This window comes from Oryx dammah, unplaced genomic scaffold (genome assembly GCF_014754425.2).
Source record: "Oryx dammah isolate SB20612 unplaced genomic scaffold, SCBI_Odam_1.1 HiC_scaffold_11164, whole genome shotgun sequence".
Classification (NCBI taxonomy): domain Eukaryota; kingdom Metazoa; phylum Chordata; class Mammalia; order Artiodactyla; family Bovidae; genus Oryx; species Oryx dammah.
The window spans coordinates 904426-925448 of NW_024080557.1; the positions used below are offsets into that span (position 1 = coordinate 904426).

Below are 21023 nucleotides of genomic sequence, written 5' to 3' on the forward strand. Positions count from 1 at the left end.
GAGTGACAGAGAAAACGCTTGTGGGTTTAAGTGTATTATCAGTTATCTGAGTGTGTAAATTAACTGATAGTTTTCATAATTTATCACTGTCCCAGGCAGTGACTTCATAGGATTTAACCATAATTACATAATAACCAAAATTAATGAACTATTTCACACCTTTTACCTCTAAAAGAAAAATAATGTGAAACAACTCCTAATAAGTCATCATATGATCTCCACAGAGATACAATAACACAAAAATAAATATGTAAATGAAAAGAATAGGCAGAAAAAAAAAGCACTAATATCTGGCAGGTAGGTAAAAATAGAATGAATAGTATCAAATAGGGTAACCTCACAGCTCTAAAACTGAAATAACAATTATTGAAGAAAAATAGTAGCTTAAAGACCTTAGATAATATTTATCAAATGCTTACTTTGTGAAAAAATTATTAAAAATAGATTTAATGTTTACATATTCTAAGAAAATGCTATTGGGATTATAGAGACACAGGAGTTTTCTGTTGCCTTAATAACAAATCAAATTATGATAGATAAACATCTCTCATAAAACTTGTTGGGTTAGTTTAATTTAAAACATTTAGAACTTTATTTTAAAATCATGCTATTAAATAATCAATTACTTAAAAAGTTCAGTTACAAAGAACTGAATTTTAACAGGAAATCATTGATATAATATTACCTTCTGGGGAAAATTATATTTTATATCTGCTAAAATGGAATTGCCAAAGCCTAAGTGATTTGCTATGCTAATGGATAAAAGCATTTCACAGAAAGTAGCATTCTAAAACCACTTATTTTCAATACAACACAGTTCAAAATTTACACCTGTAATTTTTCATATTGCATTGTAAATTCTAAATTACCTTAAGAATTCTGATAAATGTAAAAATAATGTTATAGCTCCCCTCATGATATTTTTAAAAGAGAAATGTTTTATTGTATCTCTTTAGATTGCTTTGTGTTCAGTTCAGTTGCTAAGTCCTGTCCAACTCTTTGAGACCCTATGGACTGTAGCCCATCAGCCTCCTCTGTCCATGAAATTCTCCAGGCAAGAATACTAGAGTGAGTTGCCATTTCTCTCTCCGGGGAATCTTCCTGACCCAGGGATTGAACCCGCATACCTGCATCTCCTGCACTAGCAGGTGGGTTCTTTACCACTGAGCCACCCAGGAAGCCCCGACCATAATACTACTAATAAAATAACCCCAATCATAATACTCATAATGTAATTTCCAATAAACATCATCCAATTTTCCTACTGATACCTGAACAATGAGGTTGTGATCCACTCCAATGGCCATTTAATTGGCAAGTCCTTGATGACTGGCCTAGAAGTGTACGCTTTCCTGTGCAGGAATAGTGAACAGTAGACCCAAAAGTATACTTCTCACCAGACAGGACTGCATTAGGAGGAACGCCAGGGTGTCCACAGTCAATCACTACAATACATAATTATTGGATATAAAAATTTTTTATATCTCCTATCGAACAACCTGCACCAACTTTTTTTGAAATATTAATGAATCAGAATCATCTGTTCCACTATATACATCCTCTGAAAATCAAACATTTACATGTAAGTTGAAGTTACAGGAGTTATTCTGTTAGCCCACTCACCCTGAGTATGAGTTTAACAGGAACACTGTAAGTAAGCTTAAATGACTGACTCAATATACCTGTATGTATTGGGGTGGTGGGTGTTTGTTTATATACACATGTACATGGATTGGAAGCATTCATTTGTCTAGGTAAGGATGTGAAAGATAGGGAGAGGAGTGGTATGGATTGGCTAAATAATGTTATAGGATTCCATATAGAATTCAAAATGCCCTACAGAAATTAAAAGGGAAAAACTTTGAGAGTAAAGGAGAAGGATGGAAGGTGGATCGGTGGCACATGATTCAGACTATGCATATATAGTCTAAATTCTACTCCTGACCATTAATAAATAAATCATCCTGTAAAACGAAAATACTCAGAGGCTTATCAACCAAAATACAGCTAAGCTGAGCAGAATCAGATGTTAAAACACTGAGAATTCTCTATAAGCTAGAAGTAGCTTGGGAACTTACTATGTGTTCCCTTTTATGACTAGAGTATTAAATATGATGAGTATTAAATAGCACACAGGAGATATAAACTTAATAAAACCCCTGAGTAAATAGCACACTACCAGGAAGTGCTATAGAAAATAAGGAAAAGGTAAAATGTATATGAGAGCTATGAAAATCTGAAGAAGTTCATGTTTACAGGTCCTACAAAAGATTTTTAACTTTCATGTTGTAGCCATACAAGGATAAGTGAGTTACTTGAACCATTAGACTAACTAGTCTACAAAAAGAAATCAAATACATTTTAAACAGGGATCAACAATTGACTGAATTATCTGCATAGTATATGAAATTAGATAGGCACTATATAAGTTTTTCTTTGTTCATGAATGAGTACATAAATGATGCCACAATTATTTAAAAAACTGCATGTACATAAAGTACCTCTAAATAAAACAATCATAAAATGATTTTGAAATTTAGCAATTTAGTATAACCAAAAATTATTTGCACAATGATTGTTTCTTTCCTATCATGTCCAATATTCATCAACTCTGAGAAGCAAATGTAACTGAGTCCTATCAATAAGCTGAATGCCTAGAATTCAAGTTCATTTATCTGTCTTCAGATACTTTTGATTTATTTCTGTTAAATTATTTTCTCACTATACATGTTAATTATATGCAAAACTGCTATAATTTATTTTATTTATTTCTATAGCTCCAAAAAAAATAACAAAATGTATGCATATTCCTACTACCTTAAAGACAATGTATATTAACATTTCATATATGCATGTGCCTGTATAAGATAAATATTTAAAGTCAATGAGTTTTAAGTAACACTCTAATTTTCCCAAGCATTTTGCAGCTCTGGTGGCTATTTATGTTGACTCATTTTGCTTTAAATGAAATTTGAAATAGTAGTACAAGAGAAAATAAAAATATAGTTGCCTCTCGTGGAATGGCAACATCACAGAGTATGAACTATATCTGCCTTTAATATTCTGTCTGTTGCATGAAGGTTTAAAATCAAGGAATAATAGAGAAATATTAATCATATTAATATTAATATGGATGGCACACGGGCACTGAATTGGTAGAACACAGGAAGGACACTTTCAAAACAATAAAAAAGTCCAATCAGTACACTTCCTTCTGATACACAGCTCTAAATATTTCATAAAGACAATAAATATACATGTTGGTTTCAGGGCATTTTCTCAAGGAAGAGTTCACATTATCTACTTACTGATACATTCTGGTAAAGGTTTGTCCCATTGTCCATTTGGTTGACATATCAAAACTGAAGATCCAAATAAGAAATATCCAGGATTGCAGTCATAGAATACCACAGTGCCATAGGTGAAATTCCCATGTTCTATTTTACTTTCTCTTTTGGAATTGGCTGGAATTCCAGGATCAGAACAGTTGACCACTAAGCAAATGACACATTTTTAAAATATATATTTAGGATAATATAATATATAAATTTTCATTAGAAACTTAGTTTCAAAGGTAAATTTTATCAAACAAAACAAAGATTCAAGGAAGAAAATTAACATAAAGAACTATGGATATATGGCTGAAAATATTGGAAACAGGAGAGCTTCTTTGCAAAACTATTTTAAACAACAGCAACTCTATAAATACACTGAATACAGATTTATAAAGAATGATACATAAAAAAAGAAACATACCTTTCAAGCTATGGTTATAGAAAATGGAGGAAAATGATAATTGAGTTGTATTTTATCAGACTATGAAATATATCATACTTCTTTGCAAAAAGAAAAAATACAAATGATTCTCTATGTTTCCATAGAGAGAACAATAAATAAACTCCTAACACAGGTATCATGGTAATATAAACCTCAAACATTGTTTTTCCAAAAATATGAAGATTGTCATACTGAGCAAAGTAAATCAGACAGAGAAAGATTTCGAAAATAGAAATAGAGTCACAGATGTAGAAAATGAACTTATGGTCACCAGGAGGAAGGGAGGAGATAAATTGGGAGATTAGGACTGATATATACACATCACTATATATAAACTAGATAACTAATAAGGACCTACTGTATAGTACAGGGAACTTCTACTCAATACTGTGTAATTACCTATATGGGAAAAGAATCTTAAAAAGATATATACATACATATATATATAAAACACCTGAAACTAACATAACATCGTAAATCAACTATACTCCAACAAAAATTTACAATATAACATTGTAAATTAACTATACTCCACAATATTTAAAAATGTGAAAAAATAAACTGAGAAGATTAGTTCTATTAATTATGAAGCCAACTATAAGTAAAAATGAGCTAAATGACTTTATATACAGCTATAGAACAGGTACCAGATAACACAGTTAGTTAAGCAACTGAAATAACATTTACCTGTTTTATAACTTCTAAAAGAGTTAACAAATAAGATAAAGCATTAGTAATGAGATGACATCAATATTAAATATTTGTTTTATTAATTTTCTACTGTTTTGCCCAAATTGTTTCAAATATTACCATTTGTGTTTATACAGACACATTATTACATGCTCTCAGCTGCAATACAGTTAGATTTTTACCTTTGCACACTGGTGGAGGATGGCTCCACTGTCTGTTGGCCTGGCACTGGGCCTTTGTTGGCCCCTGCATGAGATACCCAATATTGCAGGAGAATGTTACCACATCATTAAAATTGAATCCATTCCCACTTGTTCTTCCATAAATTGGACTACCAGGGTGACCACAGCTCACAGCTAATAGCAACAGGGTCGGGTTGGGAGAGACACAGAATAGAATAATTGGTTATCAATTATTAAATGAAAAGTACACTTAATTACCTCAAAGAATGTGGAAGGAAGGGCACTTTTGTAGGAAAAAATACTTAATTTTATTAATGCAAAGGAACAATTTAGAAAGCCAAACTGGTCCAATAGAGTAGAATCATTGCAAAATTATGTTAGAGAGTAGACAATGATTTGTAATTCTGGTAATGGTATGCAAGTGGTGCATAGATATTAAAAGTTCCAAGGTAACTTTTCATTTTATTTATTTTTAGGGAAGAATACTGAAATTCAAAGACATTTGGGAATGATTGAAGTTCACATAACTAGTTAACGGCAAAAAGGAATGAAACTGAATCAACTTTTCTTTTCTAGTCGGGCTTAAGAATTGAAGATAAATGAAGGCAATTTTTTGTATTTAATTTAGAAATCATTTCTTATATTATTTATGCAATCATTTTTATGATTAATGGATAAACAAAAGTGTGCTTGAAGAATAGCTTAATATGACTGCAATAAAAATGATGTCATGCTGCATTAGAATTCTTAATATATTGAGAGACCAATATTAACATCCCCTAAACCAAACAACCTTACTGGTATATTTTCTTCACTATTGATATTTGATAACCTAGCAGTTTTGTTTGGAAATACTGACACAGATATAGAAATTAGATGAATTATTTCAATTAGATGAACTATTTAAATCATTTTAAAGCTCTTTTTTAGAATTTACTTAGTGCTTGGTTTTACAAGCACTAAAATACAATAAAACACATTGTATTTCTATGAACTGTTTTATTGCATTATCTCACTAATTAATCATAGCAACTCCAGTAATACTGCTTCATAATTGGGCACAGTGAAAGATGACGTCACTTTTAATACTTTGGAAATGACCCAACAGCAATTAATTTTCTGCTGTAATGTTAATGTCAACCGTTCATTTGAAAATGTAACTGCATCTTATTCCTGTTTAAAATTATTAATAGAGAAACTTATGCTTGTTTTACCTCAGGGGCCAGTTTTCATTTATAGTCCCGATTATTCAGCAAGAAAAGTAGTAGTGTTAGTTGGCTATGCCTTTATATAATGAGGGGATTCCCCAGTGACTCAGCCAGTAGAGTCTGCCTGCAATTCCGGAGACCCAGGTTTGATTCCTGGGTCGGGAAGATTCCCCTCGTGAAGGAAATGACAACCCACTCCAGTATTCTTGCCTGGAAAATACCATGGATGGAGGAGCCTGGCAGTCTCCAGTTCACGGGGTTGCAAAGAGTCAGACATGACTGACTGACTTCACTTTCTTTATGTAATGAAAGGCAAAAAACCTGGTATAGATCCAACATAATATTTCTGTCTTTAAATCATTAGATGGTCTGTTATCACATGCACATACAACACAGATAAGCAATTTTGATAACTGTATCTTATTAAATCTTAACACACTAATGTATTTTCCATTAAACTAGAACTCCAATAAAATACTGTTGATTGGATATAAGGTTGACAGTGATAGAATTTATAAATATGTGAACTCATACTAAAAGCCTTACGAATTATTTCTCTGAAGCCTCCAAAATCTTTGTCATTTAATCCTATAATGTTAAAACTACAACATGTTTACAGTGTTTATCCTCATTTCCTAACACCAATTTTAATACAAATATCAGTGATCGCTGGTGGAAATTATCAGGAGAAAAAACAAGAAATATATGGATAGTTTACTTTTCAGTCCAAAATAGGATAAATTGTGATGTGAAATACTGTGTAATTCTGAGTACTGGGTATTCAGTGAGAGAAAGAAAAAGTACTAGAATATTTTAAAAATCATTTTATCCTTCATGTGTAAATTCACATATAAATTAACTTAAGAGATTAGATGAATATTTGCTGAACTAGTAAGATCTTTTATTAAAACAATAACAAAATTGTTCCAAATCCAAAAGAGTAATGACAGACATTCTAATGTATCTTCCACTTTCATAGTGAATGGTTTTTTATACTTCTGAACACACCCTACTTTAAAAACTAGCATGTCAGTATAAAAAAATGCATTGTGAGAACTTAGTTCTTTAAATACACATGCATACCTGTGTGTGTATCTGTCTATATAATCATTTACCTTACCTAAGAAAAAAATATTGGTAATTACATGAGAACTGAACAGAGGTCTTTGACTACTTTTGCTATGCTTACTTACGCACACAGGCTGGAAGTTGACCAGACCAATTGTGATCTTGCTGACATATTCTTACTGAAGAACCAATCAAGCGAAAACCAGGATTACACTGATAAACAACTGTGTCTCTGTAACCATAGTTTTCTCCAATGACTTGACCATTCACAATAAGCTCCGGAATTCCACAGTGACCCGCTGAAATCGGTCAAAATAATATTTTTTAATATTTTGATCTAGTTTTATGATTTATATATTTATATACAATATAGCAATATCCTACTTTATGACACAAGCAATATTTCATTTTAGGAAAAGGAAAATAAAAAAGAAAAGCCAAAATAAATACATAGAAGAATATATTAAAGACATTTATGGAAATCAAGGAAATAGATAAATAACAGAGAAAATTACCTGAACTAAAAATTCTTTATTTAAAAACAGGAGAAAAGGCTCAAATAAACTCAGAAATAAAAGATGAGAGATTACAACTATTAGCACAAAAATACAAAGAATTATGAGACTACTAGGAGCAATTATTATCAACAAATTGGAAAAACTAGAAGAAATGTACAAATCTTTAGAAATTTACAGTCTTTCAAGACTGATTCATGAAGAAATAGAGAATCTGAATCAAACAATCACAGTACACAGATAGTGACAGTAGTCAAAAACCTTTCAACAGACAGAAATCCAGGACCAGATGACTTCATTGGTGAATTTTTAAAAGTTATTCTTCTGAAACTCTTCCAAAAAATTATATGGCAGAGAAATCTTTGAAGCTTATTTTATGAGGCCAGCATTACCCTGACACCAAAACCAGACAAGGACACCACAAAAAGGAAACCTAAAGGTCAATATCCCTAATAAATATAGATGTAAAAAAATCCTCAACAAAATATTGGCAGACTGAATTCAACAATACTTTAAACAAATCATACACCAAGATCAAGTGTGATTTATTCCAGGGATCCAAGCACTATGTTGGGCTTCCCTAATAGCTCAGATGGTCAAGCATCTGCCTGCAATGCAGGAGACTTGGGTTTGGAAATCCTAACAACAGTAATCACACAAGGAAAAGAAATAAAACACATCCAAATTGGAAGGGATAAAATAAAACTATTACTATTTTCAGATACTATATATAGAAAATTCTAAAGATGCTACCAAAAACTATTAGTAGTAATAAATTTAGTATAGTTTCAGTATACAAAATTAAATGCCATGGAACAAGGAAGCCTATGCACCACAGCTAATAAGCCTGTGCTCTAGAACCTGGGAACCACAATTACTGAGCCCACATGTGGCAGGTACTGAAGCTCATGTGCTCTAGGGTCCCTACCCCACAAGAGAAGCCACCACACAGTGAGAAGCCCTAGCATCACAACTAGTTCTTGCTCAGTGCAACCAGAGAAAAGCCTGTCCAGCAATGAAGACCCTACATGGCCAAAAGCAAATAAAATTATATATAAAGAAGGATTCAAAACTGTGAACTCCTAGAAGAAAATATAAGCAGCATGTTGTTTGACATCATTCTAAACAATATTTTTTTTTAGATCTGTCTTCTTTGACAAAGACAAGAAAAATAAATAAAAAAGTTTTTACAAAGTGAAGGAAAACTGTCATCAAAACAATAAGGCAATTGGCAGAATTAGAGAAGATATATGAAAATGATATAAATGAAAAAGAGCTACTTTCCAAAATATATAAAGAGATCATATAGCTCAATAATAACAGTAAAAAAAAAAAAGGCAGTTGAATTAAAAAATAAAATAAAATAGGCAGAGGACCTCAGCAAACATTTTTCCAAAGAAGACATACAATTTGCCCACAGGTACATGAAAAGAAGCTGAATAACACTAAACATCAGGGAAATGCAAATCAAAACCACAAAGAGGTATCACCTTACACCTGTCAGGATCATCATTATCAGAAAGACAACTAGAAATAGCAAGTGTTGGTGAGGAGGTAGAGAAAAGAAACCCCTGTGCATTCTTGGTGAGAATGTAAACTGGTCCAGCCACTATGGAAAACAATATGGAGATTACTCAAAAAATTAAAAATAGAGCTTCCATGTGATCCAGCAATCCCACTACTGGGTATCTATCCAAAGGGAAAAAATAAACACTAACTCAAAAAGATTTATGCATTTTCATGTTCATTGTAGCATTGTTTACAGTAGCCAAAATATGAAAACCACTAAGTGTCCCTTCAATAAATGAATGGATAAAAAACTATAAAATACACACACTCATCTCACACATGCATAATGGTATACTACTCAGCTATAAAAAGTACAGAATCTTGCCATTCGGAATAACATGGAGGGACCTTGAAGGTATTACACTAAGGGAAATAACTCAGTAGAGAAAGATAAACACTACGACTTCACTTATATTTGGAATCCAAAAAACAAAACAAAAAAGCAAACAGAATAAAAACAGAGAAGAGATTAGAGGTTGACAGAGGAGAGGAGAGTAAGAGGAAGGTGAAATGATTGAAAGGGATTGAGAAGAACAAACTTCCAGTTATAAAATAAGTAAGTCATGATGATACAATGTACAGCTTGGGGAATATATTCAATAATTTTGTGTTAACTTTGTAAAGTGACAGTAACTAGACTTACTCTAGTAACCATTTTGCAGTGTATACAAATGTTGAATTCATATGTTGTAAGATAAACTAATATAATACTGTATGTCAGTTATCCCTCAATTAAAAAAAAAAAAAAAGAAGGAAAATGGAGACCAGGCCAGGTGAAATATCTCACTGAAAGACAATCAAGGTAGTCAAAGGTTAGAAACTTAGAGTTGACAAAATTGTTAAACTCCTAGCTTTGTTAAACTCCTAGCTAATCCTATCAACAAAAAAAAAGATACTAAAATTACCAATGTCAGGAATGAATGAAGTAACATTACTATAAAGCTTACAGATGTTAAAAGGATCAGGGAATATTAAGAACTGCTTTATTACAACATATTTAACAATTCAGAACAAGAGGACAAATTTTTTGAAGTTGTATCATCCAAAAACTAACACAAGAAAATACAAATAGTCCTTTATCTATTAAAGTATTTGAATTCTTAAATAATAACTCCCTCTGTTGAAAAAAAAAATACACTTAGATTTATATTTTTTCACAGGTAATTTCAATCAAATATTTAAGCAAAAAAGCAAGGAAACAAACAAATACCAGTCTTATACAAACTCTTAGAAAACAGAAGAAAAAGAATCACTTCCTAATTTATTTAATGAAGTAATCATAACCCCAATATTAAACCTATAAAAGACACAGAAAAAATGTCCCTTATGAATACAGATGCAGGACTTAAAAAAAAAAACTTAGAAAAAAATATATAATACATCATGATTATCTGGGTTTTATCTAGAAATGACTTGTTGGTTTAAGATGAAATATTGACCACTGTCATCTACCATACTTAGGAATATACAGACATTTTCTGAACCTTATAAATATATCTAAGAAAAAAAGTTCATATTATATTAATTGATGAAATATTAAATCCTTTCCTCCTGATACAGGGGCCAAGAAAAGTATGACCACTCTCACTAGCTCTATTTAACATTGTTTGGTGGGCTATACTAATATAAAGGAATAAAGGAAAAACATAATGGAGAAGACAAAAAAAGTAAAACTCTTATATTTTATGCTCATGACATACACATAGACAATGCTGTTTTAAGAAAATCCATAACTAATAGGTGAATGAAAGCTGCAGGATACTAGGATAAATAATTTAAATAATTTTTATAATAGAAAACAATTAGAAATGCAATTAGTAATGAACAATTTCATATAACAGTGTAAACACACAAAAAATACTGCTGAATAAATTTAACAATAGGTATACATGATCTCTATGATAGAAATTTCCTATTGCAAAAAAAAAAAAGATCTTAATAAGTGAATAAATATACTAACTTCACCATGTTCAGAAAGTAGAAGACTTAATGTTGTTAGATGCCAATTCTCCCCAATGATTTATACATTGAATGTAATTGTGATCATAATCTTACCAGGCATTTTAAAAATAAAAAAATAAGCTAATTCTAAAACATATATGAACACACAAAGGACATGGATTATCCAAAGTAATCTTGAAATATAAGAACAAATTTGAAGTGGCAGATATCTTTCTGGAAAACAAACAAGCAAAGAAAAACCCTCAGCCTTACTTCATGATATATAAAACAACAAATTAAAAATAAGTTGTAGATATAAAGTAATACCAAAAATGCAAAAACGCTAGGAAAATATATGAAATGAAATCTTTGTGACTTATGATTGAACAAAGGTTTCCTAAACTAGAGACAGAAAGTAATAACTAGAAAGAAAAAAAAGAGAGAGAGAATAGATTTTATAAAAATTGAAAACTTCTGCTCATTAAGACACCATTAAGAGTGAATAGGCAAATAATAGGCGGGGAGAAATTATTAAAAAAAAATCAATATGTAAAGAACTCCTATAACCCATAATAAAAGGCAATTTGTAAGATACTTAGAATTTCACAAAGGAAAATTTATGAATGGCCAATAAGCCCAGGAAACTGTACTTGATCAGTCGTCATCAAGATAGTGCAAGTTAAATTTTGCAAGATACCTTTATGACTGCCAAAAAATGAATAAAATTTAAAAACTAGCTATACCATATGATAGAGAAAATGTGAGACAACTAGAACTCTTCTAGAAATTTCAATCCAGAGTATACACCAGAAATTAATAGATGTGTCCACAAAAAGACTTTTATGCAAATGTCCATAGCAACTTTATTCATAATCACCCCAAAGTGGATAGAGTCCATATGACTGACCATCAGTAGGGGAATGGTCAAGACAAGGAGATTCTACTTAGAGATTAAAAAAAAAATTACTGATAAACACAAAAACATAATTGAAACAGAATGAAAGAAACCTTACACAAAAAGAGTACAAAACTTAGGATTCCATTCACATGAATTTCTAGAACAGGAAGAACTACCGTATGGTGAAAAAAACAGAACAGCTATCTCAGGGTGTAGGGGAGGAGAGCTGCAAATTGACTATGAAGGGTCACAAGGAACCTTTCTGAGCTAATGGTAATGTTCTGTAACTACTGAGTAGTTTTAGTTATATAGGAGTACACAGCTGTCAAAATGCACCAAGTGTATTTCTGGCACTGTACACTTGCCAACATAAAAAAAAAAGAACCATAAGCAAATATTGAACTCTAGCTAGCTTATATGTATATAGAAATATTTACAAATGAAGTGTACTGCATCTGGCAATTTCAAAATGTGTCAAAAATAAAATGAATTTATGGGTTAATACAGGCATGAAAGGATGAATAGATATGTGATATGAAAATACAAGTGTTTAACTGTACATTCTAGATAGTAGGCATGTGGGTGTTCATCAAGTCTCTCAACTGAAAAATTTATAATAAAATGCTGGGAGTTTGAGAATAACTACACTATATTTAAACAATCATAAGCACATTCTAGGACCATTCTAAGCCAAAAGTATCTGGGGCTATAAGGATAAGTTGTTTGCAACCATGAGAAGAATGACTGGGCTATGTGCATTATTCAAATTAATTCAAAATATAAGTTTCTAGGATCTGCTTATTTGGCAATAGCACATTCCTCCTACTGACACACTTTTGAATTTATATTAGATGTCAACACTATATCCTATGCAAGAATGTTGTCTTTATAGACTGAGAGTCAATGTTTGTTTATAAGCATTCCTCTTACACCTTATCATTCCAGAAAACAGCATCAGGGTTCTAAGTAGGTGAATAAAACCACCCTCTATATACAAAATCCAATAAATAACATATAGCATACAATAGCAGTTCATCAGGACAGAGAGTTATCAAATAGAGTATTTTAAAGTTAGCTTACATATATTTTAAAATAATGAAAAACTTTATTTATAATAATAATATATAATAAATAAAAATATATTTTCAAGTTTTAGTAAAAAGTAATATTACATATGTTGAATTGTTAGGAAAAGGGAGAAAGTTAAATGTGGAAATTGTTTTTCTTCTTTAGTCATTACCTTAAGCGAACAGGTGAAAGGAGAATTGATGGTTTAGAATGAATTAATAATAGCTACAGTGCTTAATTCAGTGGAGCATGCAGACATATAACTTTCAGCAATTAGTTTTCACCTTTTATTCTCACCATGCTGGGAAAAATTTCTGCCTTTCCTTAATGACTTAAGATTCTCATTTGGAATACTAGTAGGCTTTGAAACATGTATACTACCATGTAACAAACGAAGTGCCAGTCTATGTTCAATACAGGATACAGGATACAGGATGCTTGGGGCTGGTGCATGGGGATGATCCAGAGAGATGATATGGGGTGGGAGGTGGGAGGGGGATTCAGGATTGGGAGCTTGTATACACCCGTGGTGGATTCATGTCAATGTATGGCAAAACCAATACAATATTGTAAAGTAAAATAAAGTAAAAATAATTTTTTTTAAAAAATAAAATAAAATAAATTAAAAAAAGAGATATCTGTTTAATAGCTTTTCTACCATGAGACATTTTAAAAGTTAAACATTATCCAGTTTTTATCATCCTTACTGAGTGAATATAAGTTACTCTTATGAAAAAGGGCTGCCTTTTGAGAGGGAGAATAAAATGTTTGCTTAAAATGACTTAAAAATCTGTACCTAGGCATCTGGTGTCTGATCCACTCCAAAGACCTGAAGAAAGGCATTCCCGAACAGCAGAGCCCACAAGCATGAATCCTGAATCACAGGTAAAGATGGCCGTTGAGCCATATGAAGTCTGAGTTCCAATCTTATTTCCATTGGGAGGGGTTGGGAGTTCTCCACAGGAAATAACTTGAAAACAATAATATAATAAAAAATCCTAAAGATACAGTCAACATGAACTTGTAACAAAATCATGTTTTCAACATTCTGAATTCCTATGATTTGACCATTAAAATTGCAATTAAATATGACAATTAAACTTGATATTTACAAAACATGTTTGAAAGATCATGAAAGTATAGAGAAAATAAATGACATAATTTAAAGTTTTTCTCCTTTGAGGTCCCATGTAATGTAATAAAGTCACTCCGTCTTGTCTGACTCTTTGGGACCTCATGGACTGTAGTCTGCCAGAATCCTCTGTCCATGGAATTCTCCAGGCCACAATACTGGAGTGGGTAGCCATTCCCTTCTCCAGGGGATCTTCGTAACCCAAGGATTGAACCCAGGTCTCCCACATTGCCAGTGGATTCTTTATCAGCTGAGCCACCAGGGAAGTAACAGTGACATGTGATGACATGTGATTTTGTTTGTGTTTTTTGCTTAGCCAACCTGGTCACTCAGCAGGTTGTGATGAAAAAAAAAAAAAACAGCAATATTAAAGGGAGGATAATTTATTAGTCCAAAGTCTTTCTCTGATTTATCAGTAACTTAAATAAGATTTCAGAGCCCATAAACACTAAATAAAAATTTACAGCTAGCAGTTTAAATCCAGAATTTAATAATTAACCACCAGCCTTTATCTGGCTCCAGGTCTGGCTTTCATATCTAGGCTTTAGGAGACTATTAGATAGACAAATAGAAAATTTGCAAACTTTGAAAAATTGCATGTAAAATTTAAGATATATTGATTGTTTTGAACTAATCCCCCAAACAATTCTTTGCAGAAGCTATAATATAGGGTTAATAACACTGATATTTATAATATTTTAATGTAAAAGATGAATAAATGAAGTACCAGAAAAAAATTCTGTTCTTTCCATTTTCTCTATAAACTGTAATTTTTAGGTTCTGATTTTTGCTCCACTCTTACTTCTGGGCAGGAACCTGATCTTATGTAGAACTTAAAATTTTCTATATAATAAAGGACAGAACACAAAGAAACCAGACAAATATTTGTTCAATGTTTGATTTAACGAATGCTGCTGTTATACATTTTTTCCTAGCTCTTTGAAATATCCTTATCCCATATGTCCTTTTAATGAATTTGAAATGGAAGAACAATGAGACCAAAGAAAGGGAAGGATCTTGGGTGAAAACCTAAGAGAATAAGGCAAAATTTACAAATACATATGCTATAGTTTTCGAATATATAACTTATACATGCATTTTGAGATTTAATTCATCAATGATTATAAAAATGGCAACCCCAAGATTCTTTACTTATATGGAGATTAAGAAAATAAATCAAATATTCATAAGTAAATTATTATTAGGTACTTGTATACTTACTACATATAGACAGTTATCTGTTAGAGTTATCTGTTAAATATTTTAGTCACCATAATCCATTTAGATGTCAGATGTTTTTATTAGTTTGTTTCTAAATTATGTGTCTATATCATAAATACCTTAAAATTGTGATGAACATGAAATAAAAGGATGAATTTTCAGCTTAATATATTTCCTGGCACTAAGTAAATACCCAATAAATGTAGTAAATAAAGTTCAAGATATTTCCACTGATTTTTCTATGTTCAGCTAGCTTATCTACTTTACACACTGGCCATTTATAGTATTATTATAAGAAAGCAAGAAAATAGAATGACTCAAATGTTCAATTTGATTCAATAAATGTTTACTGAATTTCTGCTGTGAATCAGGTTCTAGCTGGTATTTTCAACATGTAACACCATTAAATAGTAAATAGTAAGTATGAGATAGGTATTACTGTGGGCTTCCCTGGTGGCTTAGTGGTAAAGAATCTGCCTGCCAATGCAGGAGACATGTTTTCAATCTCTGATCTGGGAGGAACTTATGGAGAAGGAAATAACAAGCCACTCTAGTATTCTTGCCTGGGAAATCCATGGACAGAGAAATCCATGAACAGCCTGGAAGGCTACAGTCCATGAGGTCACAAAGAACTGGACATAACAAATGAACAATAACAACAAGGCATTACTGTAATTTTCTAGTCTAACAAACAGAATAAACATTAAATAACACCAAAAGGCAGAGGTTTCATTAGAATCCTTGGGTTGAAGCCCAGTTCTCCATCATTTATAGGCTCTATGACGTAACATAACATGATTAAACTCTTGGGCACAGTTCCTTCTTTAGTAAAATAAATATAATAATAGCAACTGATTTATAGAATGGGAACTAAGGTATAACTGAAATAATACATGTAAAGGGCTAAGACCAGTGCATAGTTGTTTTAATAAATGACAGACCTAGAATCTAAGCAAAGAATATCTGAATCCAAGGACTCTTTTTAATAAGCATTTACAAATACAAAAACAGTTACAAAGTTTTTAAGATGACTTGAGAATAAATTATTTTTAATTAATATTACCTCATTATTGTTCTAGAGTGTGTAGAGAAGTGATCAAGTAATTCATTCACCAAGGACTGCTTATGAAATAATTTTAATGGAATGTGTACTTACTTTGGCAATACGGTCTTTCATTTCTCCAACTCCAGGTACCATTAGGAAGACATTCAATAGAAGCAGGACCTAATCCATGATAACCAGGATCACAGCTGAAAACTACTTTGGTTTTGTATTCGTAATGGGAACCATTCACAATTCTCCATCTTCCATGTTCCAAAGTAAAGGAATTGATACTTGGACATGTAACAACTATACAAAAACCAAGATAAATACTACTAAGTCAGTCATGTCTGTTTTACTTAATTATGTCTCATGTCTATTCCATTCTTAGTTCATCACTTCCTTACTTCCGTCACTATTGAGCCATAAAAAGTCTTCAGTAATTTTTTTCTTCATGCTAATCTTTCCCTCAGCTCTATGGTATTATTGGAAGTTCCTTGAACATGTCATGCTATTTCACAGTTGAAAGTACTTGCACATATTGTTCCATTTACCGAGAATCTCTATTACGGACTATATAGTTTGAGAAAATCTGTTTTATGAGAATGATCTTTTTATGCAAGACTTGTGATATTGAGGTGGAAATTGTTAGGCAGTCAGTGTAGGGTCAGAGGCTCTGTTCCTTTCTAATTTCAATTTTAATTCTCTCATATGAATGTTTTGCTTCACTAGCCTAAAGCCATATTTGCTCCAGTTTCCAGGCATTCAGAGGCATGCCTCACTAGACCAGAGGGTCATAAAACATGCAGACTCAGGACAAGACCAATATTAATTTATGTCCAGTTCATCAAGAAGAAAAACTCCAGGTGGACCATTAACTCTTAAACATATATTTGGTCGTTAAATAATTGTCTGAGGTCCTCAGAAAGAGTCAATGGATGCATCATAGTATCTGGAGACACTGAGAAAATGGGGGACCCAAAAATTCATAAAAATGACAAACTGGACATGGTAACATTTAAACTGATTGGTCAGAAATTACACATATCTGGCCCTGAGCCAACCAAAAATGAACAGATTAATTCTAATAAAGATATAAACTGCTGTTATTCACGCCTTTTGGGGGCTCTTTACCCCATCTCAGTGTCTGTGCTAAGAACTTTATATTTCTATCCTTTAAAATAAACTTTGCCTGTGTGTTTATGAGTATTCAGTATTCACTCTTTTGCTGAATGAACAGAACTCAGTTCCCAGTGTCAATATAAACAGCTAATTCAAAACTTGCTCAGCATAAGTACATGCATTACTAGACACTTTTATGTTAACATTTCAAATAATTTAACAATCCCATTTTAAATGAAATCACAGCTAAGTTGAAATGTCAGTACTAAAGGAGAATAAATAAGTGTTTTATATAGAAAAATTAAAGACCTTATTTAAACACATTTCCAATCCTTTTGCTATCAAATATTTTATGTGAATTATTTTCAATAACCATTATATAATATTATTTTATCTATTTTACAGTATTAATGACAGCAATGAAAAATATTCTAAATGTAAGCTCTATGAAGAATTTTGACAATTATTAAAAAGTTTGGATCATCTCAGCAGCATCATTTATGTTTATAAAAGCCAGAACTGAATGTATTAAATACAATTTCATTCATGCAAACTTAAAAAATTTTTTCAAAAGGCCTATGTATTGAAAACATGCTAACTGATGGATGCCTTTCTACAAAGTAAATAAAAATTTTATGTAAAATAAAATGTCACTTTATTCTCTTGACATATATATTTTAGAGCTTCTGAAAATGAGTAAAAAGTCCTTACACTATATGCTAGTTCTTTATAGCACAAGACAGCTTAATTTACTTTTATTTCTTAGACTTCACTTCAGGGAAGAGCTCTAGAGTCTGATACATAAAGTTTTAAATCATATAAGATACCAGTAGAAACACAAGTGATGAAATTTCCTTAACATACATACCAACACAACGAGGGGTCTTGTTATGATTGCTCCAAGTTCCATCTGATTGACATATGGCCGTGGTAAGCTCCTTAGATGACAATCTATATCCATCATTACAAAAATAGGTAACTCGAGTTCCTACCAAGTAGTCTGTTGTGAGTATTCCTCCATTTGTTGGAGCTTTAGGAATCCCACAGGAAATTGCTAAATTAAATACATACATAGAAGACAAAAGAAACAGAAAAATAATCAGCTGTGTCATTAACTGTAAAGCATGTAAAACTATTTGGAATTTTATTAATTCCTCTGAAACAATTTCAGAATATCTCCCCAAAATGCTTCTCTGAGCTATAATGTTTTCAGAATCATTTATTTCAAACTCGTGTTGAAAGTGCTTTCAAATTGGTGAATCCATACATTATTAATACTTTCTTTCTTAGTTTCTTACTGAGTTTTTTGTCAGTGTGTGCATGATTATCAGCATGTTTATAGATCATATGAGAAGGCAAGGTAGGTTAATATAGAGTGTATTAGTGCTAACTCATGTCTGAACCTAGCAAATTAGCTCTATTCAATTTGACTGAAGTGTTTACAGGTGGTGATAGCCAACACACATGAGGATTTGGGGCAGGAGGAAAACAGGAGTTTTTACCTGGAAGCTGGATATTACCTTATCTTAGGTCCAGTCAAACTCCATGAATGGTACCATTCATGGAATATGATGTGTATAGATATGTCTAATAAATGCAGGGCCAGGACTTACTGTTTTCAATGTAGTTTGGATATTTCTGCATTTTGCTGATATGTCTTTGATGTCTTGATTTTTATTTATAAATATTTATAAATCTAATTTACATAAAAGTTAGTTTTACCATAAGGTGCTATTCACAGTATAGATTTGTATTTAAATAGTTTATTATATATAAGATATTTTCACATAAGTTAAAATGTCTATATAGAAGTCCCCTAAAGTCAGTTGCTTCCAGTCTGTGCTCTACATGTCCACAATCTGCATCTCCAAAAAGAAAAAAAATAAATTTTCAAAGAATATATTTGGCAGACAAACCCTAAATGAGATTCTCTGTATCTTTTATATATAATATTCAGTATAAATATTCATCCATCTGAAGAAAGATTAATATATTTGAATATGGGCATAGACTTGAACCAGCTGGAGTTATTTATGACATCTGGTCATAAAATTTCTAATTTCTGAAATAGCTCATTTTATTGATTTTACATAAGACATTTTGGACTTACTATATTTTTCTCATATGAAAAGAACAGAAAAATGTGAGTTTCATTGGAATATTTATAAAAGTTGTATTCTACTTACCTGTCTCTCATTTCAATCTAAAGCCCTTCACTTAGGTATTTAATTTTGATTAATCCATGCAAATTGACTACAAAGTTTAAAAAAAACAAAACGTAATCTTAGCTAAACCTATAAAAAATTCTCAGAATTAAATGGCAGACCCCCTACTGTTGAATAGTTTGATCTTTTGTAATTTAATAACTTACAAATTATAAACAGAAAAGTAATTTTGATTTAATAAATTATATAAGCAATCTCATATAATTATGTTATTATCCCAGCTATCTAATTATAGACCTCTAAAATAGTGCTGCAAACATAAATCATTCCCTGATGTCTATTAAAGCAATGTTAGTATTTCCACTTAGGACTTCTGGGAATTTCAATTTTTAACAAACCATCCGCACTGAATCCCTACTGAAGACTGTTTACTGCAAATTGTTGGGATGGTGTAGATTAAACTTATAGCAAAGTAACAATGAAATTTAAATAGTATAGATTTTATACACATGGTTAGTAAAAAATGACTATATTTCAGAACTGAAAAAAAAAGACAACATACTAAAATGATAAAACAAATATGCCTGTAAATACATTACAATTTAAGTTCTTAGCTAAAAAAAGAAAAACATAGTTCAGAAGAATCTTCATCACTGAGTGATTGTCAGAGGCTTCTCTCCAGAGCTCTCAAAAATCACAAATTAAAAGTGAAAACAGGGAATATAAAGTGACTGTTTCTACATAACCCTGCACTGTTGCAGCCTGGCAGAGCAGAGACCAGAACCCACCACATGACTCGGGGGTGTGGCAAACTGTGCCCTCCTGATTGTCCCGCTAAGCATGTCCACTGGACACACCTGGGGCAGGACATCTTTCTGCTCCGCTTCACTGCTTGCCCCTGCGGCCGTCCCCATGAACACAAAATAAGACGTTCCTGATTAACAGCAGAGCCTTAACTTTACTCCCTCTTTATGGTGTGCTGATCAAACTCCCCAGAATAGCTATTTCCTAATGATTTCATATGACTTCTACCAAAAAAAGTGCGGGCTGAAAGGAGTCATTTTGTCTTCCTGCCATGGAGAGCTGGAGGGCCCCCTGACTCTCTGCATGCCAAATTATCTGTCTGTCGTTTTATTAGGCGCTCACCCCGTTTCAAGTCTTTCTCACCCACTGTGCTGGACACTGCACTGTACAACATTCAATTGTGTAGAGGGATGATAATGATTTAATTCAAGGGGTCAATGAATGATCAGTTGATATACAAACAAATAAAACACCTAACCAAACCCGAATAGAGACAACAGAATACTTTTTCTATCTTTAACTGTGTTCATATTGTCTAACCATAGCTCAAGTAAAATATGCAAGGATGTATAAGGAGACTGAAGAGACAAGAAAGAATAAAAGTGACTGAAGAATGCAAAA

The 21023-nt window shown here is 31.9% G+C and overlaps 1 protein-coding gene across 3 annotated transcripts in view; it reads right to left on the minus strand.

Moving 5' to 3' along the window:
- The window catches only part of LOC120860724 (CUB and sushi domain-containing protein 3), a 1429922-nt gene that overhangs the window by 65377 nt on the left and 1343522 nt on the right, over positions 1–21023 (minus strand). For 2 of the 3 annotated variants that reach the window (XM_040236474.1, XM_040236472.1), the window contains 7 exons: positions 18302–18487; positions 16426–16620; positions 13713–13886; positions 7051–7224; positions 4650–4823; positions 3309–3494; positions 1272–1445 (listed from right to left, as the gene is read on the minus strand). In XM_040236474.1, coding sequence (XP_040092408.1) covers positions 1272–1445; positions 3309–3494; positions 4650–4823; positions 7051–7224; positions 13713–13886; positions 16426–16620; positions 18302–18487 — 1263 coding nt within the window. The remainder of the gene's footprint in view (positions 1–1271; positions 1446–3308; positions 3495–4649; positions 4824–7050; positions 7225–13712; positions 13887–16425; positions 16621–18301; positions 18488–21023) is intronic. The other variant, XM_040236473.1, reaches the window with a different exon arrangement.